The sequence below is a fragment of the Carassius auratus genome, unplaced genomic scaffold (assembly GCF_003368295.1).
Source record: "Carassius auratus strain Wakin unplaced genomic scaffold, ASM336829v1 scaf_tig00025095, whole genome shotgun sequence".
Taxonomy (NCBI): domain Eukaryota; kingdom Metazoa; phylum Chordata; class Actinopteri; order Cypriniformes; family Cyprinidae; genus Carassius; species Carassius auratus.
In genome coordinates this window covers 36,594-62,376 of record NW_020525397.1, presented here as the reverse complement: position 1 = coordinate 62,376, position 25,783 = coordinate 36,594, and the positions used below count along the sequence as shown (strand labels likewise).

The 25,783-nt window shown below is 41.1% G+C and overlaps 2 protein-coding genes across 2 annotated transcripts in view; one reads left to right on the top strand and one right to left on the bottom strand.

Moving 5' to 3' along the window:
- The first annotated feature begins 1,220 nt into the window (after positions 1-1,220).
- On the top strand, positions 1,221-8,941 carry LOC113078283 (glycosyltransferase family 92 protein F13G3.3-like). The gene is made up of 2 exons (XM_026250609.1): positions 1,221-1,276; positions 7,169-8,941. Exons 1-2 carry the CDS (start codon positions 1,237-1,239, stop codon positions 8,500-8,502), a joined length of 1,374 nt encoding a protein of 457 aa, XP_026106394.1. The 5' UTR covers positions 1,221-1,236; the 3' UTR covers positions 8,503-8,941.
- A 1,586-nt stretch (positions 8,942-10,527) lies between these two features.
- LOC113078284 (hemicentin-1-like) overlaps positions 10,528-25,783 on the bottom strand; it is a gene marked incomplete at its 5' end in the record, with an annotated part of 50,676 nt that continues 35,420 nt past the window's right edge. The window contains 14 exon segments of the mRNA XM_026250610.1: positions 10,528-12,084; positions 13,969-14,095; positions 14,203-14,322; positions 14,651-14,962; positions 15,106-15,234; positions 15,316-15,441; positions 16,043-16,162; positions 16,352-16,486; positions 16,728-16,847; positions 16,986-17,045; positions 17,314-17,554; positions 18,157-18,278; positions 18,422-18,559; positions 21,028-21,180. Coding sequence (XP_026106395.1) covers positions 11,709-12,084; positions 13,969-14,095; positions 14,203-14,322; positions 14,651-14,962; positions 15,106-15,234; positions 15,316-15,441; positions 16,043-16,162; positions 16,352-16,486; positions 16,728-16,847; positions 16,986-17,045; positions 17,314-17,554; positions 18,157-18,278; positions 18,422-18,559; positions 21,028-21,180 — 2,279 coding nt within the window.

The following is a 25,783-nucleotide window of genomic DNA, read 5'->3' as shown; positions in this document are numbered from 1 at the left end:
ACATTTGCATAACAAAACTCTAAACATAATGTAACAGTAGGCCTATTTATGTTTCCATCCAGTTGTTTTTATTCATAAATTGAACATTTGCATTTAAACACCTGGAAACACTGCAAATTCATAGGTGGAGGTGTAAAGGCTATGGCTAAAACCTAAATATAAATGTGATGTAGCAGCTGCCCAGAGAGTGATGTTCATCTGTGTCCAGAAACGCCCTCTCATACACATCTGGATAAAACCAGACCTCTGTCTGTCTTTCTTGCCTTCACTCAGACATATTGTTTTGGTATAATATGACAAACATTTTAATAAATAATGCAATCCACCGAAATTCACAATATAGCTTGCACTGGAACAAAATAAATACTTTTTGTCACTGTAGCGCAGGGATCCTCAAATCTGGACCTCGAGATCCACTTTCCTGCATAGTTTAGCGCTAACCCTAATCAAACACACATGAGCATGCTAATCAGTGTCAATCAATGTCTTTGGGATCATTCGAAAATGGCAGACAGGTGACTTTAATCAGGTTTGGAGCTAAACTCTGCAGTGCATTGAACCTCCATGGCAAGATTTGAGGAAGGGGGCTGTAGCGGGACAAAAGTAACAACTGTTTCGTCCCGACAGGAACTCCTGACGTTTAAACTCGATTTAATTTTATACTGAACAAATCTGAAAAAGAAAAACAACACGACAAGAAAAACAACACGACTAATTTGAAAAAATAAATAAATAATAATAATTTTAAATAATGTACTTTTTGTACTCGAAAACAGTTTTACGGACCTAACTTCAGGAAACGATTAGGAAATCACATGATATTTCTCAGCTCCGTCAAGGATTGGTTGCTGAATATGCTGTCAGCTGGGAATGCAAATGCAGAAAGAGGCTCTTTTACTGTCTATGGGAGAAAGTCACTTTGTTAGGCTACTTTCGTCCCACCTTACTTCCGACCCCCTCTCCCCTAATCACACTACAGACACTACTAGACAATAATGCTATAAGAAACAGAAAATATTAATTCATTATCTACATGAGTCTTCAGTTTATGATCGGCTCACAGTTGATCTGACATGTCCATGGCTCGAAACCAGTTGATGCGCGACTGAACGAATCATTCCCCGAGACGACTCGTTCATCTCGAGTCACATAAAAGATTCGTTCAAAATGAATGAATCGTTCAAGAGCGACCCATCACTAGAATCTACTTGGACTCCAGACACATCTAAGGGAGTAATGTTACGTGTTAAAAGTGACGCTACTGCCGGCATTGTTGGTAGATATTAACGATTTTTTTTACATTTACATAGACTATATGTATATTTACGTAGCTTATTTAACGACGTATTTCATTATATTGAGCGAATTTTGCCGAAATGTTTTAAGGTGCATCGTGCTCTTTAATAATTACAGATCTACAAGGGTGATGCATCAAATGATCGTTTCACATTCTGGGAGGCATACAGTAATTCCTTAGCATGACTTCAGATTACTCGGGCTACAAGTGTCTAGTTGCGTGCGTCCGTTTAACACAAAACGGTTTTGTTTTCCATCTTGTTCTACAGATTTTTGCGTGTTAATTTTTTTTAATCTCTATGGAATCCCAACGTTATTTGTATGACGAGTAAAGGTACTGTAACTTTTTCTTTTCTTTTCTTTTCATTTGGGAGTAATGCATCTTGTTTCCTTCTGGAGCATCAGTAAATGTTTGAATCTTTTTAAATAGTTGTGTTTGAGTCCCTCAAATGTCCTCAGTCTGAAAAGATGCATCTCAAAATCATACAGTCACTGCTGGAAAGGGTTCAAATATGCAAAGATGCTGGAAAACATCTCGGTTACGTATGTAACCTTGGTTCCCTGAATAGGGAACGAGATGCTGCGGTGACGTCACCACGTATGGGAACACCTCCGGTGTGACGAATGTCTGAAGCCCTATACCATCCCGCCAATCCTATTGGCCAAATGGCGCATAGCACCACCCTACGCATGCGCACGCATGATATACCTGGGTGCAGCGCGCCATTTATCACAGATATCATCCATAGAAGATCCACTGAGAAAAGCTTGAGAAGAAGCCACAGCTCAAGTGGAATGAGCCTTAATTCCTAAGGGCGAAGCGAGTCCGCGCGCCTCATAGGCCAAAGAAATTGCCTCCACCAGCCAATGGGACATGCGCTGTTTTGGAACCGCATGGCCCTTACTTTTATGTCCAAGACAGACAAACAGCTGGTCAGATTCACGCCAAGGGGCTGTACGATCCACATAAGTCTTTAAAGCTCTCACAGGGCAAAGACTTAGATCTTCTGATCCAGCCTCAGCAGGTGAAAAAGCTTCCAGGAACACTTGCTGAAAGCGAAAGAGGTTAGATACGACCTTAGGAACATAGTTAGGCCTGGGCCGCAGCAGCACCTTCACAGAGCCCGGTGCAAATTCCATGCATGAGGGTGAAACAGAAAGAGCCTGTAAATCCCCAACTCTCTTGAGGGAGGATAAAGCCATGAGAAGAAGTGTCTTGAGTGTCAAGAATTTATCCGATACGGTCTCCAAGGGCTCAAACGGATGCCCTGATAAACCTAGCAACACAATGGATAAACCCCATGAAGGAACTCGCACAGGGCGGAAAGGCCTCAGCCGTCGCGCACGCTGTACGAAACGAGAAACTAGTGGATGACGCCTCATAGAGGCACCGCCTATGTATTCGTGGTAAGCTGAAATGGCTGCCACGTAAACCTAAAAGTGGCTGGTGTTACGCCATCCGAAAAACAATCCTGGAGGAACTCCAGCACTGAAGCCACTGGGCAGTAAACTGGATCCACATTACGATTGCCACACCAGGCTGTAATCAGTCTCCACTTGAAAGCATATAAGCGTCTCGTAGAAGCTGCTCTAGAATTCAATATAGTCTCAGTGGTTTCAACAGAAAGACTGGGACATACTAATGCACTCCGCTCAGTGGCCACGCCCACAGTTTCCACAGATCCGGCCTCGGGTGCCAAATCAGCCCCTGTGCTTGTGATAATAAATCCTGTCTGAGGCGAATCTCCACGGAGAGCCTGCTAGCAGACTGATCAGATCCGCAAACCAAGGCTGCGTGTGCCATCGCGGAGCCACCAGAAGCAGCTGTTCCACTCTGTCCCGCCGTATTCTGCATAATACCGCTGGGATCAAACGAATCGGAGGAAAAGCATACAGACTGGTCCTGGGCCAGCTGTGAGCTAATGCATCCACGCCCAGGGGCGATGGGGGGCATAGGGAGAACCATAGCGGGCAATGCGTAGTCATGTTTGACGCGAATAAATCCACTTTCGCTTGCCGAATATCCGCCATAAAAGATTCACCGTCTGGAGGTGTAATCTCCATTCTCCCTGTTCCAGAGCCTGTCTGGATAGCATATCTGCTCCGAAGTTCAAACGTCCGGGGACATGAACAACTCGGATCGACAGAAATTTTCTCTGAGACCAGAGAAGAACATGTCTCGCCAGCCTGCACAGGGGGCGAGAGCGTAATCCTTCCTAATGATTCAGGTATGAGACAAACGCTGTGTTGTCTGATCTGAGCAGCACAAGACGGCCGATCAGCAGATTCGCGAATTACTGGAGAGCCAGAAAACTGCCAGTAATTACAACCGGTTTATATACCAACTGCGTTGTGCAGCTGTCCACACTCCATGGGCTGGTAGCCCTTGACAAACAGCTCCCCAACCGGTCAAAGACGCATCCGTCGTGACGGTCTCTGGGAAAGCTCAAATCCCCAACCGAACCCCGGTAGGAGAAACTCGGTTGGCATCCATAGCTTTAATGACATCACACAACTCCGTGTCACCGAAATCGTCGGATGCGGAAGACAACGGGGTGAAATATTTCGTCTTTCCGCCCACTTTTCCACTGAAAAGGGCGCATGTGAAGTAACCCCAGACAAATTACGGGGAATGCCGCTGCCAATCGTCCAAGTGGTTAACAGACGGACGCCCTGGAGCCGCAACGGGGCCAGAGCTACATCCATGCCTTGAGAAGTACGGGGTCTACGACTTCTATAGCCCCTTTTGCTCAGCAGAGTTGACATCTCCTGTCACAACACTGCTATTACCATCACTCTACCACCGTGGAAAGAATTCAGCGGAAAGAGGCGGGCCTCTAAAAAACGAATTGGTGTATCCGTGACAATTGTGCGTAACACCCATTGAGAAATGCCGGGCAAGCGTTCCACGCGACCCAAAATGATACTAGCAGTCTCAAATTTCCGCTTTCTGCAACGCTGTCATAGACATAATGTCCGTGCACGGAAAAGCCTGCGGCATTCGTGCACAGGGGAAGTGTATGCATAAGAGCTATTGCGTCCCGTTGTGTATATTCCTGAACGTGTCCACGGCAGGAATTAGACCAACGAATTGAACATCAGGCTCTGCCGCTAACTAAAACGGCGGCTGTGCGAGCCGTCATAAACGGGTTGTCTGTGTAAGACCCTTGAATCGCCCCTCAAGATCTGAAAGCTGGATTGCGCAGTGTCTGAGGGATTATTATTTATTATTTACGCCTGGCGTTACAGCCCGATCCAATGCTGCTCGAAGCGCTGTTTGCTGCGAGACAGTCAATGTTAGAGCGTAGGGACTGCAGTGAGAGTGTTGGATGCGCATTAGCGGTCCAACAGCACTCTATAGTGGAGGGCTCAGTCCCTGGCGAACATGAAGTAAAGCGCATGCGTAAACTTGCTGCGTTTCGTTGTGTATAATCCTGAAGCGTATCCACGGCAGGATTTAATTCACCAAGATAAAAATCGGGCCACGTCGCCATTGCGAGAACGTGGCGGCTGTATGAGCAGTCATAAACTGGCCATCTCTGCCAGCCTTTTGTGCCGTCCCTCAAACTCTGAAGGCTGGATTGTGCAGAGTGTCTGAGGGGGCGCTCAAATGATAGCTCAATCCAATGATGCTCGAGGTGCCTTTGCTGCGAGACAGTCAATGTTAGAGCGTGGGGACTGCAGTGAAAGGGTTGGATGTGCATTAGCAGTCCAACAGCACTCTCTAGTGGAGGGCACAGACCCTGGCAAACATGAAGTAAAGCGCATGCGTCAAACTCGCTGCGTTTCGTTGTGTATAATCCTGAAGCGTGTTCACGGCAGGATTTAATCCAACAAGAAAACATTAGGCCACGCCGCTAGCGAGAACGCGGCAGCTGTGTGAGCCGTCATAAACTGGCCATATTTGCCAGCCTCTTGTGGCGTCCCTCAGACTCTGAAGGCTGAATAGTGCAGAGTGTCTGAGGGGGCGCTCAAATAACAGCTCAGTTCAGTGACGCTCGAAGTGCTTGTGCTGCGAGACAGTCAATGTTAGAGCGTGGGGACTGCAGTGAGAGGGTTGGATGTGCATTAGCAGTCCAACAGCACTCTTCAGTGGAGGGCACAGACCCCGGCAAACATAGAAGGAAATGCATGCGTCAAACTCGCAGTGTTTCGTTGTGTATAATCCTGAAGCGTGTCCACGGCAGGATTTAATCCAACAAGATAAACATAGGGCCACGCCGCTAGCGAGAACGCGGCAGCTGTGTGAGCCGTCATAAACTGGCCAAATTCGCCAGTCTCTTGTGCCTTCCCTAAAACTCTGAAGACTGAATTGTGCAGTGTCTGAGGGGCGCTCAAATAACAGCTCAGTTCAGTGACGCTCGAAGTGCTTGTGCTGCGAGACGGTCAATGTTAGAGTGGGGGAAAGAACGAGAGGCTTCTCGTAAAGAACCGTAATAAGAGAATAAAATTTGCCGAAATAGACACGACTCGATACGTCTAGACGAGACTAGGTCGCGGCGGAGTTTGGCGCGATCCGTTCGGCTAGAGAGGTAGTCAAACGGCATCGCTATATAATAGCAGTCCGCCATGAGCACACTGAGGAAGGGGAAGCGCGTTTCTCCTGTCCGCTCGGAGGGAGAGAACCGCTTATGCAGGTCAGAGCCTACTCTGAGTAGAAGCTGCGGTTAGACAACATAGTAAAAAGCAAAACTGCTCTGATCAACGCGCTCGAGTAGGGGAGAGCGAGCAAGTGGAAAACTCCAGTGCATCACTGTACTCATAGTCAAGCCGCACATATCGCCCCTAACCAACACCTCGTGCGGGGCCTCGGCGACCGCAGAAGCGAACGGTGGGGGTTAGACGCGAGGCGACTGAAGAAATAGACTCCAGAGCGCCGATACTTTTCTTATTTTACCATAGCCGTAGGCTATCACAGAGAGAACATGAGAGAGGCTGCAAACGAATCTCTCATGAGTGCCTCCCTGTGATAAACCCATATACGGCTCTTACCTTTCGTTGACTCATCGCGTCCGCGAAAGAGGAGTTAACACTGCTCGAAGAAAATCGCTGGAGAACGCGAGATGATAGGGCACAGATGATTCGCTATTCCTGAAGGAATGAAATCTGAGCGAAATGGCGCGCTGCACCCAGGTATATCATGCGTGCGCATGCGTAGGGTGGTGCTATGCGCCATTTGGCCAATAGGATTGGCGGGATGGTATAGGGCTTCAGACATTCGTCACACCGGAGGTGTTCCCAAACGTGGTGACGTCACCGCAGCATCGAAGTGACCTATGATAGGGAACTGAAGAATCTGCATGACCTTAAAGATTTTTCTGAAGAACGCTTGAAAATTACTCATATTTTCACAGATTCTGCAAGGGGTGCCCAAACTTTCGATCCCCACTATATATATATATATATATATATATATATATATATATATATATATATATAATATTTTCTCTCTCTTGAGACTGTTTACAATGAGACCTAGAGACTTATCTTGAAACAATCAAATTCTTAATGAAATAAGTCATTGTAAAAATGTAAAAAGTATTTTGGAATCACCCTAATAGATGATGAAAGCATTGTGACATCAACTGGCCCTGAAAATTGCACAATAGTAACATAACCATTAAGAGAGAAGAGTTTTCAGGAAGTCTTTCTTTCTTGTTTATCATCTGCCTTCATCTGGTTGTTGCGTGAGACTTTTGTTCTTGTCATATTTGTTTGTTGTTGAAAGTACAATGTGAGACCAGACTACTGCATATCTCATAAGTGTGGATACAACTAGTTTAGTTCTGTTTTAACAAATATCTTTCAACCAAAACCATTGCGTTATAATTAAGTATTTTGGATTTTGACATTTCTTTGCTTTACTCCACAGCAACTAAAGGACAGATGGAAAAAGGCAAAGTGCTTCTTTCACTATTAATTGTCTTAAGTATTATTGGCATTCTAGTTTTAGTGTACATGATCGGTGATGCATATTACATACAAGCTCCTACAGCAATAAAAGCTCCTCTGTCAAATAATAAATTCAAAATCCTGGAAGCTTCATATCCAATAACACCCATTAGAGACTCGGAGCATTTCATGGTGTCTGCGTTTATCGACCACAGACTGAATGGGTTCATTCGAGTCATCAGCATAATCAACAGAAACTGTCTTCAGCCGCTTTACTGTGTTTACTGCAATGCTGAAAAAGTCTGCAAAACTGTTCACACTAAGGTCCAGATACACAGCGACCATTTTGGCTTCCCGTATGGTGCCTCCGATGTGATTTGTACAGGTAAACCCATGACTGATGCAACTCATGTCCTCATAACTGTCAAGAACGATTCAGCTGACCTCAAAATGGAATATCTGCCAATAAAAAATAAGGCTGTACAAGAGACTTTCAAGTTTAACTTCACCGTTTGCATTTCTAACCTTTTTGGTGACTACAACAATGTACTGCAGTTTGCTCAAACGATGGAGATGTACAAGCTTCTGGGAGTACAGCATGTGGTCATCTATAACACTAGTAGTGGACCAGACTTGGAAAAGCTCTTAAAACATTATGAAATGGAGGGGATACTGGAGATCGTTCCATGGCCTATCGACCAGTTTCTGAACCCTTCTTCAGGCTGGAACATCAAGCTACACAAGGGAGACATTCAGTATTATGGTCAGTTAGTAACACTCAATGAGTGCATTTACAGGCACATGTACCAGTCAAAGTACGTTCTCCTGAATGACATTGATGAAATCATCATGCCTTACAAACATGCCACTTTACAATCTTTAATGGAGGATCTCCAGTCTGCTCATCCCAGTATAGGAGTGTTCCTCATAGAGAACCACATATTCCCTAAAACACAGTTTGAGGAGAGTGGGAAGTTCAAACGAGCAGAATGGAATAATATCCCAGGTGTCAATATCATGGAGCATATCTATAGAGAACCAAGTCGAAAAAATATTTACAATCCCACAAAGATGATTGTCAACCCAAGGAAGGTGCAGCAAACTTCAGTACACTCCCCTTTGAAACACTTTAGAGGCAGTGTTCTTGTACCGTTTAATGTATGTAGGATTGTACACGTGAGAGTCCCACTGCAGGGGAGTCTTACCAAAGAGCAACTTGTTGTAGACAAAAGAGTCTGGGACTTTGAGCAAGAACTGATACACAACATTGACCACACTTTGAAACTTTCTGGCTTCTTGAAGGCTTCTGTTTGATATCGTTGTATAGCATTAATAAAAGTATGCAAATATAGACAACTATATTTAAAACATTTTTTTAAACTTGAACACATTCGTTAAAATAATAATGCATTTGAGTTGTTGCCACCGGCTCAACTGTCAAATAAAATGCTCTTTAAAAAAATAAATAAAACCATTAACAAATGAGAAAGCATTGGTATTTGTCAAATATCATCAAGCCAATAGTTTATGCATAATTAATGCATAAGTAGGGGAGACCAGGTATAGTTGTAATACGGGGAGAGTTGTACAATACCAATTCCACGAACCAGAGATAAGATAGGAGTCATGTGACATTGTCAGTTTCCTCAGGCTTCCTTTACAATCTCACATGGAGGTTTTCCAGTCTGTGTTGCTATCTTTCCTGAAGCTACAGCAGAAAATCTAATTCTGAGGCAAGAAAGTAAAAAAAAAAAAAAAAAAAAGATAATATTTTGTTTAGTACTTCTACCGTTGTAGATAATCTTGTATGAGTTATATCAGGTCAAACTGTAGTTTCTCTAGTAAAGAATGGTGTATCAACCTGCTAATTTCAAAGCACCATGCTAATACAGCTAGCTAAACAATAGGTGACAGTGGCGGGGTAGGTTGTAACACGTGTTTTGAAAGTGTTACAACCATCCCCTAACATACAACTAAGAACACTTTTGTGATTTTAATAATTCTACAGAATGCCTAGACCTTGGGTGAGAAAAACAGATCGTGGAGTCAATGCCAGTCTTTTAAAAAGAGCCCACCTGCACTCTGATGAGATGCCGAGCACCTCGGGGTCCATCGTAGGTCAGTCGTTCAGTCCTTCACTCATTAGGCCATTTGCAAAAGCAGGCCCAAGCAAAGAGACAGGTAGGGGTAGGAAGAAGAGGTGCTCGTAAATCCTCACTGATACACCAGTGAGGCTGGCATTGGAAGAGTAGTCGAAAAGGGAAAAACATCAGAAAACAAATCTCGGGGAGTGAGAAAAGCAAAAACAAGAAGGTAAAAAAAACCTTCCGGGAAAAGGGTGAAGGCTGATAACTCCTCTTCAGAAGAGGAAGATGTGTGTGTCGTCTGCATGAAACCATTCAGAAATTCAAGATTCAAAGAAGTGTGGGTCAAGTGTGTTTTATGTAGCTTTTGGGCCCACCAGGAATTTAATTTGTTTGTTCTTGTCACCATTGTGACTGATAAAGAATGCATTTAATTTGTTCATTCTGTGGAGTGGGGGTAAATATGTGTATGTTAATTTGCTCTCACTCACACACACACACCCATATGAATGTGCACGTACAGACATGCACACACAAACGCACACGTGCGCATGCACAAAAACACACAATATGCTCATACACTTCCCATATTCACACAGTGAGTTGTGGGGTAGGTTGTCTTGTAACAAAGGACCACCTTGTATTTGTCATCATCTCACGAAGTTTGTGATATAGTTGAAGAAATTAAAACTGTTTCCATTTGTAGTAGAAAGTTTCAGACATGTAGCTAAAAAAAAGGTAGTTTTGGGTGCTGAAGACAAAAGTGTTACAACCATACCCGGTCTCCCCTATTTTATAATGCAAAAATATGACTTGTTATACTGTATTGATGTGATAAAAAAAAAAAAACCTTGATACTCTCAATATATATACTGTAAAATGAAATAATTTTGTCAGTGACAGAATGTTTCGTTTTTTTTAATTATTTTTTTTATGGGGTTTAAGACATTCTGATTATGTTCATAAAGATTTCACGTTCATTATGCAAAAAACTGGAAAATAACCCGCTTATTGATAGCCTGTATTAGTTTATATACAAGCTGCATATGACATTCAAATTATGATCAAATGCAAATTTATTGCAACCACAGAAGTGCAGTTGATCTGACACGTAGAGGATCCTGTGTCATCTCTTCCTATATATTTTTTGACCTTAGGCTTAGCTCATTTATGCACACCTGCTCATTGTGGACTGTAATGTGCATATACAAACTTTCATGTAGTTTTTGCATCTGTTGAAAGAATGATTCAATTGTAATGTATTTTGTTGTAATTTAATGATTTAAAATAAAATCTGATTGAACATCACTTTAACAGTCTAGCAGTGGGAAAGTAACAAAGTTTGCCTTTACTTGAGTTTTACTTACTATACACTGAAAACAGATGCATTTTTATTGATGCATATTATATAATACACAGTGAAGATAGTGTATTCGGACACTGACTCATTTTCATACACACCTGCAAAGGTGTTAAATAGGTACTTAACCTACCTTAACCTATTATGTTCAGGTTTACTGGAACTCGCAGCTGGGGGATGATTACCTATATAGTTTTTAGATATTTAGCTTAGAGTGGTCACTTCCAAGGATGTGTCAGGTAAACACCTTTAAGGACTGCCCACTGAATGCCTATAAAATACAATGTATGCCTGTCTTAGACTTTTGAACACTGCAGAGCCACAGCATGTTCTCAATAAATAAGTCTTCTGAAGATACCCAAAAGTTTCATGGTCTTTAGCACCTTAAAATTCTAAAGCAATGGATTCTTATGCATCTCCTGACATACATTTCTTCCAAGGAATGGTATTTAATGTCAAAAGATAGGTCTGATTGACTAAAATAATCACTTTTTTTTTTTTTTTAAGAATTTTTATAATCTACATGTTAGTTTCAAGGAGTCATGAGCAGAGAGAGCACAACCATCAATATTCACAGATAAGGCAAACACGCTAGCAATAATTCATACACACACACTCTCATTCTCATACGAGAGTACACTCAATAATGTACAAGAATATAGCAATACAACATATGATAAGTAAATATATCTAAACATACCAGTAATCAGTTTTAATGTAGGTAATGAAGCCTGCTCAAAATGTCAGTGGGAAATGTCTTCTGCTATTATTTTTGTTGTTTTAATACCAGATGTATCCTGATTCATTACCAAAAAAAAAAAAAAAAAAAAAAAAAGGAGAAATTACAGCACATCAGTGAAAATAAAAGAGACCAGGTAAGATTCCAAAGCTACTACAATACTTTAAAATAACAGTAATTATAAAAGGTGCAATGTATTTATTATCCTGATGATAACTCATTAATCCAACATTCCGCTCCACAAGAGGGCACATAAATAGGTGGGAATCGAGTTCATTTACTAATGCTCCTCCCATGTCCCATTAAGCAACAGTACATCCTGTGCAGTCTTGCACACTCAGTAGGGGTATTTGGATATGGAGATGTAGATAATAAAGATACTCTGGTAGGTTATGCGCCCCTGGTCTGACAGCGTAGTGGCTTGTACCCGAAGTCGCACCAGGCCGGGCCAGTCTAAAGGCTTTACTGTGAATATGATGCCTCTTCCTGCTTCGTCCTTGATGCCAAATGGCCTCTCTCCATTTCCCCCTCCTTGCTCCAGGATAGTGAAGGATGTGTGGTCTTGGAGAACACCTGATTCAGAGAAAGCTGACAAACGGGCCAAGTTGTGGTGTGCTGGTATTCCCAGAGGAAGAGTAAGGAGCTTGTACTGGAGCAGAGGAAAGCCTGTGGAGCCACAATCTAGTCTGGAAGTGCAAGGCTTGTAGCAGGTGCTGGGGTCAAAGCAATAGAGCAAATGAATACGGGTCAACAAGAGTTTCCATGTTAAGGAAATGGAGAAAAATAACTTGTTGGTAATTATTCAAGGAATGTTTTAATGTGGGTTTGAAAACCTTTTATAGCATTTGCAAGAAAAATGTAATGATTCTAAAAAGTGTGTACTAGGGCTGCACTATTAATTGAAATTAAATCGCAAAAGGCAATAAATAAAGGCAGAACCTGTGACTGTCATGCGTTTCTTCAGTGAAGCACGGTTCTGTGATCAGCAGTAAATATCCATCCAAAGGATCTCATGCTGAAAATCCAAATTTGCCTCACTACAGCTGAATAAACAAGATTTAACTGCTTTCATTGATTCAATGTGACTAATTATAAACACATGACTATGGCAATATATAGTTTTTTGGAGGTCTTATACTTTATTATGATGAAAATTATAATAATATCTATAATGAAATATTAATCGACATCACTGCTCAGAATACAATTAAATATTGTGTGCCTTAATTATTCTGTTTAAGAAGCCGAAACATCTCTCAGAAGGATTTATTTTAAACACTCGACTGATGTTATGAAGTGAATTTGGAGTTCAAATGTTATTAAATGTGGTATTTTCATGTGCTCTCAGATGGAGCAGCATTTACTACACAGAGTCATAGTTCACTGTGAAGATACGCAGACATCTGTCATTATCGCAAACAATTTACTTGATTTCATAATCCTACAGTTATATCGCCTGCAATTATGAACGTGATTTTACATAGCTTATCAGAGAACTACTGCTACGTGTATAAAATGCTGCTCCAGCTGAAAGCAGGTGATGGAAATTTACTGCTAAATCACAGAACTGGCTTTACTGACTAAATGTGCATGACACTCGTGATTAGAAGTGTTAGATTAATCATGCATCGCTAATGTGTACACATAAAAAGAGTGCACACATCTTTACATCCTTTTCATGTTTACGTTTCCAAGTAATTTTTTACATCATGAATTATTAATTCATAAGTAATAATAAAAGTAATAAAAAATATAGCTGCAAGCAGCAATTATCAGGGATCAAAGCATTTAAGCACATAAGGATAAAAACATTACATATTATTTAGCTAGCCTGTAACTCAGTGGTTCTCAAACTTTTTTGGTCAAGCCCCCATTTAAACCTATCAAAAAATCTGGTGCCTGAGTTTTCCTCAAGGCTTTATAGGATTTGGGGTAAATTTGGACAGGCCACTTTTCACCCCTGCTCACGACGGACGGTACCCCGGTTGGGAAGCGCTGGCCTTCGTTAACCTTGTCAAATGGGTACTCAAATTTTGTCTGCCAATGGCGCCCTTTTTTTTTTTTTTTTTTTTAGATACACAAATGTGCTGTAGACACTTGTGGCAGTTAGGACCAAGACCGTGCACACCGATTTCCCTGTTGATAGGAGAAATTGTTGCACGGTTATAGACATTTTAATTTTTTCCATCTCTTATAGCACCACCAACTGACCAAATTCCATGATTGTTTTCCTGTGAGTTTGGCAAAGATAACTTATTCCATTCAGTAGTTATAGGCACTTTACTAAAAGTGACCCTGCCTCTTTCAAACATTCTTGTCAAAAGATGAACTTTTTTTGATAATTATTGATATTCATCAATAGATTCTACAGAGAATCTTTCTGCACTGGTTTGGTTCCATTTGGGTAAAAAACCTAGGAGTAGTTTGCAAAAGTATTTTCAAAATACCCCAAACGTTTGCCAAATCTGAGTTATGTGTTTTATCCGGCTTGAGCCAATGATTCCAACGACTTGAGCCTGTGACTGTTAAATAAAAATTTTTGTTCAATAATTTATATTGCCGAGACTTTCATTCATTATATTACAAGCAAATCTTACCCTGGATTGCGTCCTCTTTGGTAGCTGGTAGGACAGGGTGTGTCAAGACACTGGTAGCCCCCACGTGTGTTAAAGCACATTTGGTTTGGGCCACACTGAACACCTTGCACAGTGCACTCATCAATATCTATAATAAAAGTAGATTTTTTTACACAGTAAAAAAGGCTTTATATACAGGAATGTGTATCTGAGTTAATGAAAGACCTTTTATAATAAAAAGTGCAAACGACTCACCTTTGCATGTTCGGCCATTGGATGATAGTTGGTATCCTGGTGGGCAAGTGCACTGGTAGCTTCCTATTGTGTTTCTGCACTCATGTTGGCAAGGCTTTTTAAATGCACATTCATCGATATCTTTGTGAAAGAAGTAAGATTGTTCTGTTAATTTATAGTCTTGAATATATAAATTAAAAACAAAATAAGTCTATAAGTCCAGGTTTGAGTGTTTTATAAGTCCAGGGTTGAGTGTATTTAAGTCAAGTAGTTTAAATAAATTAATCTAATAAAAAAATAAAATAAAAAAGAATATAAAAATAAAATAATCTAATAAAATTCAATCCTTTGATGCAAATTCAACCCTTTTGAATGGCCATCCATATCGCATGTTTCCTTGCTATTGCTGGGATAGGCTCCAGTCTCAGTTAGGATTAGATAAAATACAATATAGTGTAATGTTACACACCTATGCAAGTACCATCCTTGCTGGTGTATCCAACTGGGCATTCATGCCTGGGACGACGTGAAGATCCAAGGTGCTCTGGTAGGACTGAGAGGCGAGTGAGGTAAGGTCGCTCTAAAGTAGATACCAGTTGTGGCCGCAGCCTGGCTTGTACCCGGGTACTGTTGGTAAAGATATGCCCTCTCTCAAGTCCAGCACATGAGCGACCATCTCCCAGAAGAACCGTCCCTGGTGGACAAATGCAGCGGAAGCTGCCCGGAACATTCCGGCATTGAAAAGCACAAGGGCTGGGCACCTGCGCACATTCGTCAATATCTGCAATGCCAAAAAATAATATTCATTGGTTTTACATAGTTTATAAATGTATATTATTTTATTTTTTTAAATTAGACTTTAGCCTGGATTCCACAGACAGGGTCACATATTTGAAACTGCTTGACTGTGTTTATGACCCTTACCTAAGCAAGGTCGACCTACACCTTGAGAGCGGTAGCCTCGAGGACAAACACATCCATACCCACCAATGGTGTTCTGGCAGATTTGACTGTAGCGGCACATGTGACTGCCATCCTGGCATTCGTCTATGTCTGTGAGGAACAGATGGCATGTTTCATTTAAAATAAACTGATTTGTTGAAGTAACAGGGTCTTATTTGTGTGACTCCTTACCTACACACACTCCATTTTCCGCTGTGGTCATGCCAGATGGGCAGCTGTCAAAACACTGGTATCCTCCATCTGTGTTTCGACACTGCTGGTGTGCTGGACACACATTCCTCAAACACTCATTTATATCTGGTTATAAACAAGCATAAATGATGATAAGTAAAATACAAACTTACTAAGCTACAGTTTTGATTCTGTTAATATCTTATGAGCACAATATTGCCATTCAAAAACTCATTCAAAAACTTTTTTGCATCTTCCACCCCTGGGGTGTTGGTTTGAATTTCCTCATTACTGCACACTAAACAAATATTAAGGAAATTACACATATAAAATATATATATTTAAAGTTATAGTCTGAAAAAAAAAAACGTCATAATTTATATCAGTCCAAACATGTCTGACTTTCTTTTGCTGAACACAATAGATATTTGTCTGTGTCAGTGTAAGTCAATGGGCTTTCAATGTTGCTTGTCTCCCGCTGTTCTAAATATCTTCTTTCATGTTCCAGTTTTAATTTTGGTATGACAAGAAGGTGAATAAATGACAATTTCATCTCCTAGAGTGTAAAACTAAAGTAAAAACGCATTTCTATGCATTCCTAACTGGTCCAATGGAAGTCTTAGAGTCTTTAAAGTGTAAATCCCATGATATATGCTATTCAAAAACTCCACTAACCAACACCAATGGACCTGTGAAAGTCAGTATTGTTTTACAAAATTACACTGACCCAGGCAGCGATGTCCCACTAGCTGGTATCCTGGATGGCAGGTGCAACGGTAGGAGCCTAGAGTATTGAAACACTGCTGCTGGCATGGAGAGACTGCTGATTCTTGACACTCATCCACATCTGAAGGAAGAGATTGGTCATTTAACTCCTCTACATTCTGGATAGTTTCTGTATCTAGAATAATTCAGTCTAGTTTCATTGGGGAAATCTCAATGACTTTTCAAATTGTTGTTGACTTGGGATTTAATAATGCTAATAATTTAATAATGCTCCATCCATTATCCATTGACCACCATATTTTAAACTAACCTTCACAGCTGGTGCCAACTAAACTGGGTTTGAAGCCCAGGCCACACTTGGCTTGACAGCGATATGTCCCAACAGTGTTCACACACTGCTGGTTGGGGTGACACAAGTGGGAACCTTGTGTGCACTCATCAATATCTGAATCACAATAGAAATCACAGTAAGCAACTGTTCTGTTTCCAAGAAAACAGAGATTAACTTTTCACTGCCTTCCAGGCGAATGTGGTAATGTCATCTAGGAACATTTGAACTTTTGAACTTGAATACTGTATCTTGAATTTTTGATTTGAAAAGTGAATTTGTATTAAACCAAAAAATTTTTAATATAGATAATAAAAAAATAAAAAAATGCAGAACGTCTGATTAATATAGATCTGACCTTGGCAGGTGTTAGACTCGGTAGAGATGGTGAATCCAGAAGGACATGCGCAGGAGAAACCACCCATGATATTATTACATGAGTGTGAGCAGGGAGAGTCAACAGCACATTCGTCCTCATCTAAAAGACAAAGACGACAACAAAATATTCCAATCACATTCTACAATAAATTTTGTTTTAAAATTGGTAAAAGAATGTGGGCTTTCATAGCTAATATGCAGTTGCATATACATTTTAAAACAGTTTAAAAGTACATACCGGCACAGTAAGATGCTGTGTCCAATACAAAACCTTTTGGACATGTCTCTCCATCACCCTCTGCACACAAACAAATCATTGATTATGTATTTTTAAATTGAAATATTATATATATATATATATATATATATATATATATATATATATATATATATATATATATATATATATATATATATATATATATATATATATATATATATATATATATATATATATATATATATATATATATATATATATATATATATAAAATTCTTGTGTATATGTGAAGATGCGTCTTTTTACACATTATCAACTAACTGAATAAAACATCCCATGGCCTGACCTGGTATGAGTAAACTGGCAGTCATCTTGAACTCCAGGCTGAGAGTGAAAAAGCTGTAGGTGCTTCTAATTCCGGTCAGTCTGAGGAGCTGCAGCAGGGGCCCCTGACGGTTCTCCGGCCCTTCATAAACCACAGAATGATTGCATCTTAGGGTTAGAGGAGCCCCGTCCCACATGTGATTCTGTGAGGACCAGGAGTAAAGCTGCCCGGAGCCTGTCTGCACATATGACTCGTCAAACTCCTAATGAACAGATAGAAAGAAAATCAAATACTTTTGAAGAATTCATTTTGGTATGATCTATCACTTTAAGAGTATTTCAAACTATACCTACCTATTTGGTAAATTTTAATTAACTACTTTTCTATTAATACATTTGTATTACATTAAATGTATCAATTGTGGCATTAAATTGTTACAAAATATTTTTATTATTGGTTTCATTAAAAATATTAAGCAGCACAACTGTTTTCAACACTGATAATATTAAGAATTGTTTCTTGACTACCATATCAGCATATTAGAATGATTTCAGAAAGATCATGTGACACTGAAGGTTGGAGTAACGATACTGAAACTTGCATCAATATGGAAAGGTCTGAAAGACATCACTGGAAGGCAACATCCCCCAGCACTGAGGCAAATCAACAATCACCTGAAGACCTGAATGAGTTTTACTATACTGGTCTCAAACCCCACACCTGATCTTACACAACCATTAACACCACCAGCAGCCCCCTTCCCCCGCACTTAAAATAGATTCAGATCAGTAAAGACCTTTTTTAAAAGTTGTGTCCATAAATGCAAGTTAGATAGACTTACATCCATGAGTTTGAAAGACCAACCTGCAGATTGAGATTAGAAGTCAACAGCATAGGAGGAACAAAGCCGTTGATCACAATGTCCACAAGCAGAGCCCCTTCTGCATCCAGACCTCTGGCCACATGAGTCAGCTTTAAGACCTCTCCTGTCATTCCAAAGCAGAAGACACATTAAGTTGATAGAATCCAAAATGAAGTCCTTTTATCAACAGATTATGTTTTTGTCTTATATACAACAACAGATATGTTAATTAAGCTCTTTTAACTGGCATGTATGGAAATCTGTAACCTGTGTCAAACTCCAGCTGAGATTCCTGTCTGAACTGCCCTTGATTGAGAGAGAAGCCATTTTGGGTTTCCGGTGATTGATGTACAGTTGTCCAGTAAATTGGGGAAAATACTGACACAAGAACTCGCAACAAAGGACCTGTAATGCAGGAAAGTTTCAAATAAAAAAAATAAAAAATAAAACAGCAAGGTCTCATTGTCAGAGAAAGAACATTGGCAGTTTAAATGTGTTGTCTGGTACTGAAATGAACCCATTTCTCCTGTTCTTGTCAGCTTTAAGTCAACATAGCTTTGAGCATGACTGCTTGCTTAAGTACAACACCAATTCCAGAAAAGTTGGGACGTTTTGTCAATGAGCAAAATAAATAGATGGTCAGCAGTTTGTGATTGTCATTGTCTGATTCTCCTTTTCATGACTGGTCATACATTTTCAATTGGAGACATATAAGGTTTGCAGGTAGGCCAGTCCAGCACATTCACTCTGTGAGTCGACAAAACCATGCTGTTGTAGCATATAAAGAGTCTTGATCTAATAACAATGGACTTCCCATGAAAGACATCATCTTAATGGCAGTATATTTCTCTGTACTATCCCAGTTTATTCCTCCATGTGAATAGTACCTTCGCACATGTGGCAGTCACCCATGCCGTTTGTCCTGGTGCACAGTAGGGCTCCAGACTCATTCTTCTCACTTCTTGCTCTTTCGCGACTAAGGCCGGTGACACACTGGCTGCGTAGCGTCTCTGCTGCGTGCCAGAAGCGTGCCGGCTGCCTCACGTTTTCTGTGTCTTTACACACCAGAAGCGTACCTGATGCGGCGCTGGCGCGCTGCTGCTACTGTAGGTGACAATAGAGGGAGGCCGCCGACAGACCAGATCTTGTCTTCATGACAACAATATCAACTTTTTTTTTTGCACACCTACGCCTACTGATAAAGGACACCGTCAACAGTATTGATGGCAAAATAGACTATGTTTGACAGGTGCAATATTTGAAAATCGATAATTATTTATTTATTTTTAAAATTACATTTATATCTGAATTTATGTCAACCTACAGACTTTCAAATATCAAAATGTTATGAATTAATATGTATTTGTGTACAAAATGACATATAAACATATTTTCCTATTATATTTTTCCTGGAGACGCTTCCAACACACGCGCGTTGCGTGAAAAATAGGCGTTGGTTCTATTTCTGAGATGCTCCATTTATACCCAAACATGATAACTTGATCAATTACCAATTCACCTGCTTAATGTGAACTGTTTCAAAACAGTTTAATCTGTCCAGACTCTTTTGGAGTGTGTTGCAGCCATCAAAATCAAAATTTGTTCACATGAATAAAATACATTTATGTTGGTCAGTGAGAACTTATGGAAATATTTTCTTTTTAACTTTTATTTAATTGACAAAAGTACAGAGAATGAACAAATCAAATATTCTTGATTTTATTGTATTTTATAAAATGTCCCAACTTTTCTGGAATTGGGGTTACCGTATTTTTCGGACTATAAGTCACACCTGAATATAAGTCGCATCAGTCCAAAAATACGCCATGATGAGAAAAAAAAACATATAAAAGTCGCAATGGACTATAGACGGTTTCAACGGCAACAATATAAACAAACGTTACTGCGCATGAGCGCTTTTGTGGACCTAACTTAACTTCCGGAAGACTTCCAAATAGAATCAATAACAACAGCCAAGTCCCTCTAGAGTAGATATTTTTTGATAACAAACAAAATGTTTGCTGCGTGGATCAGGCGGACTTAATGAAAATGCTAATTCATTATTTGCCAACAGGAGATGATTTAAAGCATTGACATAAAGCGTGAGAAATAGAGGTTTCCCCAGTAACAGCTGTAATGAAGCAGAGCTGGTACGCTCATACGCTGCTCTCAGGCATATAACATGCAAGTCTTCCTTCAGAAATACAGCGATATAAAAACACCTGTGCCTCGTTTTGATATTTAAACATATAAATGTAAGGAATTATTATTATTAAACATGCAGTACGTAACGTTACTCATGTTTATTCAATGAAGCCTTTTTGAAAAAAGATCAGTTTTAAAATTGTGGCGAGTCTCCAAAAATAAATAAATGTATGGGAAACACATCCCACAGCACAACCACCTGAGCTCAACTTCAGTCTACTCATCACCTTGCCTTTAACTGCATTTGTAGAAGGCACTGCAGCCAGACCGATATACACAACACAGACCAGAAGTTAACTTAGGTCCAGGCGCGTGTGCCCGATGAAACCGTCTATAAGTCGTATTTATTTAGAACCAAGAACCAAGAGAAAACATTACCATCTACAGCCGCGAGAGGGCACTCTATGCTGCTCAGTGTATACTACAGGAGCACTGAGCAGTATAGAGTGCCCTCTCGCGGCTGTAATGTTTTCTTTTAGTTCATGTCTCTTAGTTCATTTCTCTTGGTTCATGTCAAACTAATTTTGATAAATAAGTTGCACCTGACTATAAGTCGCAGGACCAGCCAAACTATGAAAAAAAGTGTGACTTATAGTCCGGAAAATACGGTACATACTCTGGCACATGGTTAAACCACACTGTGCATACAATCATGTAAATACACTCACCAACACTTGGAGGAATGTTTTCTACATGGGCTTCCAGCGTGCTGGTGCCATCCGCTTCATTCTCTGTGATATTGGCTTCCAGATGGGCCACTCCAAACTCCTTCTCATTAATCATGCCTATCAGACTGCCCCGTGCACGCCGTGGAGACTCGCCTACACAAAAGAGAAGACAGGTTGTAAGGGTTATTTTAGTCTATAACATTACAGACAGTGTGAGGTACATTTTACACTAAAATGGTGAGTTTTTTGGTCTGCTAAAGGTACTAGGAGTAATGACACATGCTACAATGAGTGCTTTTGAATATTGTTTGATTTTGGCAACAATAGTATCATAAACCACATTATCTCTTCACAAGCTAGGACCACGCCACATACAAGCTATGGAATAGTTAATTTAGATGTTGTGGAAGAGTGGAAAGAGGATGAAGGGGTAGATAGAATGGGTTGATGGTCCGCAGAGTTTGGAATAACGGCGTTTAAAAGAACTAGTTAGGTAGTTAGGTAACGACGTTATTTTTTCAGTAACACTGTAATCTAACTAATTACTTTTCCCGTCGTTACAACGCCGTTAACGTTACTGAACATTATATGCGGTGCGTTACTATGCATTGATTTAATAAACTATGCAATCCGAACCGACCCCTGGCTCACACAGCGAGTGAGCAGGTGGGTTAATGGTTAATGACGAGATATGTGGTTGTGATTGGCTAAGGCAGAGTCATGTGTTTCATGGTAGCCAATCAGAGCCAGTGTTTTTACACACATGCCAGCGGCGCCAAACACACACACAACAGCTACACACACAGAGATTCGCAGAAGAGATGGCGAGTCAGGAGCAAGTTGGCATTTTCAAAGTGAAGATATAAGCACTACTTCAAATTCATTGTGATCAAAGGCAAGAACGTGCATGTAATGTGTACATGTAATGTGTGACACGCATCTACAAAGCTAGTGGCCAAAAACACTTTTCTTACAAAGATAATACTTGAAGGGCAGGATAAAACTCTTGCTGTCTGTTGACATGCAATAAATATTGAAAGTTATGTACCTGTCTGTTCTACTCATTTCAACCTACTTGTGAAAACTGCAAAAAAAAAAAAAAAAGTACAAATTCTCTGACATGTAGCAACTTTTTTTTTTTTTTTTTTTTTACAGTAACGCAAATAGTTACTTTCCCTAGTAACGACTTTTATTATAGAGTAATTCAGTTACTAACTCAGTTACTTTTTGGAACAAGTAGGGAGTAACTATAACTAATTACTTTTTTAAAGTAACATTCCCAACACTGATGGTCCGGTTGATCAGGGCATCTAGAAGCGATGGCCCAAAGAGACTCAGGGTGAGGGGTATCGTCTTGATTGTATATTTATATGATTAGGCCCCCCCGATAAAACTTGAAAGAAAGAGAAATATGTGCTAAATGGGTGTGAAAGGGAGGGAAAGGGTGGGTTCGAGAGAAGGAGACAAACAGTACGGCATGAGGTGGCCCGATACATGAAGGTGTGGCGAGTGGAGCGGGGCCAAGAGCCGTGGGAATGGAGCGATTCCTGCCTCCTTCTTCCCATTAAAGAACATTGTTACATTGGTGCCGAAACCCAGGAGGAAGGAGGGACCCACCAATGTAACAACGTTCTTTCGTGGGAAGAAGGAGCCAGGAACCGGCGGACAATCAAAATGAAACTTTGATTACAAACTAAAGACAAAACAGCATGGCAGCACCTCATGGATGACTGCCACGAACACAAACAATAACCAAACACAAACAAAATCCAGGCCCTCTCTCGTCATTCACTGTCATCGCTCCTCTTTTGTATCCTTCCATCTCCTCCGTGGGACTCAAGACCGGCAGGTGTTGCTCATTTCCAATCACTCCACTGGCCTCACTCCGTTCCCACGGCTCTCATCCCCGCCCCACTCACCACAGAAGGTTTGGGGAAGGTTTATACATGAAGGTTTATGGGGCGTGGCCCTACTCCCGAACCTAAGTTAACAAGTCAACTCCCTTTCAAGAACTAGGACCACGCAACAAACAAGCTATGGAATAGGTAATTTAACAGGATGTTGGGGAGAAGTAGAAAGAGGACGAAGAGGTAGATGGAATGGGATGATTGTATATTTAGGCCAGACAATTAGGACTCCCTAAGTTAGGAAGGGCTGAGTTAAACACGGGATTGATTGAGGTCTTCAAGTTTGTTTGAATACGTAGGCGAGTTATACTTGTGATGACCAGTGGTCGAGAATTCTGATAGTTTCATTTGAGATTCAACATCTAATTGCTGATGTTGCTGCCCTGATGTAAATAATAATAATAATACATTTCATTATGTTACACTTCAACAATGTAAATAAAAAAATAAAAATGCTAAATTCAGCGTAGTCATGAAAAGTAATTTTAAATAGGTGGGTTTTCAACAGTTTCTTTTAAAGTAGATTGTCATTTGGAACAGGTGACTTTGTATCTCTACATCCATTGTGAATTTCTAGAGAAGTAGACAAACAGCACGGTATGAGGTGGCCCTATATATATATGAAGGAGAAGGACAGCAGCTTGTGAGTGTTTTGTTTCGTTTTCTCATTAGACTACTGTGTGATCGTCATTGCTAGGAAAGTTTTTGGTTTAAATTGTGTGTCTTACCCTGGTAAATACGTGCTGAAAGTGGCGCTTGGTTTTGCATTTGCCTATCGCGGGACTGCCCAGTTTCGATCTGCTAAATAGTGAGGCATGGTCAAAGCCAGTGAAAGTACTTAATTTGCTGTTTTGAAAGCACTTGTCAGAAGAAACAATCGAGCAACAGAGAAGGACAGCAGCTTGTGAGTGTTTTGTCTCGTTTTCTCATTAGAATACTGTGTGATTGTCATTGCTAGGAAAGTTTTTGGTTTAATTGTGTGTTACCCTGGTAAATACGTAATCGCGGGACTGCCCAGTTTTGATCTGCTAAATAGTGAGGTGTGGGCAGCTGACTTCAATCACAGGTAATCAGGCAAATACAAAAGCAGTAGGTTTCACCACGTCAGTGGTCGCGGCAGGCCTCGTGTAAGCCCTCCTCGTGTGAAGTCAGACGAGTGTAAAGACAATCGACCTGCACGACCGAGCAAGGACACCGACAGAGCACTTGAGTATTGCTTTTTGCCCCTTTCTTTACTTTTTGTATAGCTTGTTCTCAAATATTTATTACACTTGTAGTCACAATGTGCTTTCAGATCTCTACTATCACTACTACCACTCGAAGAGCACGCTACGTACATCGCAGGAAGGCCTGTCTGACAAACCTACGGCCTGTCCCTTTGACCTCTACTACTACGCTCTCTATTCCAGTTGGTCTCTGGAACTGCCAGTCTGCAGTTAACAAAGCAGACTTCATTTCTTCTATTGCTACTCATTCCGGTCTCAACCTCATGGCACTGACTGAGACTTGGATCAAACCTAAAGATACTGCCACCCCTGCAGCCCTCTCCACTAATTTCACTTGTTCCCACACTCCTCGTACCACTGGGAGGGGTGCAGGTACAGGTCTCCTTATATCAAAAGAATGGAAATTTGATCTTCAGCCATCACCTACAGGTAATGGTTCATTTGAATCACATGCCATTACTGTAACCCAACCCTGTTAAAATCCACTTTGTGGTCATTTATCATCCCCCAGGTCAATTGGGAAACTTCTTGGAGGAGTTGGATGTGCTGCTATCAAACTTTCCTGAAGATTGTACTCCTCTGGTACTGCCTGGTGACTTCAACATCCACCTAGATAAACCTCAGGCTGCTGACTTCAAAACTCTGCTCACCTCATTTGATCTCAAGCTAGTGTCTACTACAGCGACTCACAAATCAGGCAACCAACTGGACCTTATCTACACGCACTGTTGCTCTGTGGACAACTCTTCAGTTGCTCCACTGCACACCTCAGACCACTTCCTCATTACTGCTACCCTAGCACTTACTCCTGAAGCGCCTCACACTCCAACGCAGGTCACCTTTCAATGGAACCTAGGCTCACTCTCTCAATCTCGCCTATCTTCTGTGGTTTCATCCTCGCTTCCTGCACTCTCTCAGTTTTCAGCTCTGGACACGAGCAGCGCTACGGACACTCTTTGCTCCACTTTAACATCTTGCTTGGATAACTTTTGATGTCCAATCTGTTGGATTGGATTGAAGATGGCGCCTGTGTGTTTGGCATGCTGTCTGCAGCTCTCGTGTTTTCTTCTCTTTCTGTCTGATGTGTCGTTTACCTGTTGTACGCGGCTGGTGTACGCCCGTCAAGCTCTCCTGGACATCCGCATCTCCGTTGGGGATTCATACGCGAACTTTCACACCGTGGACGTGGAATGCCCACTTCACAAACCGTACGAGCCTCCCCAAACTATCTTCCTGCACGATATCTGCCGGTGGCCGCTAAACACCGTTTTGAGAAAGCGAAGGAGGAAACGAGGTTGCCGCGGAGGTTACATGACGAAACTGAAAGCTTATTTACAAGCTGACATTTCGTTTGGACGCAGATCTGTAGCATGGCACCCGCGGGACGTGGTTTACCGATGTCTTCGTCCTGTTTTCCCTCTACATCTGAGTCTTGCCACTCAGGTTGATCTCCGCAGTGTTGGCCGACGTGCCCGGCGGAACGGAGTAAATCACGGAAATCTGCGCTCATTGAGAAAAGCGCTGTCAACTCACGTGTCTATTCCTCCACCTAAGTTGGCGCTAATAAACGCCCGCTCCGTGGTGAATAAGACCTTTTTATTAAACGACTTCTACTCATCACAC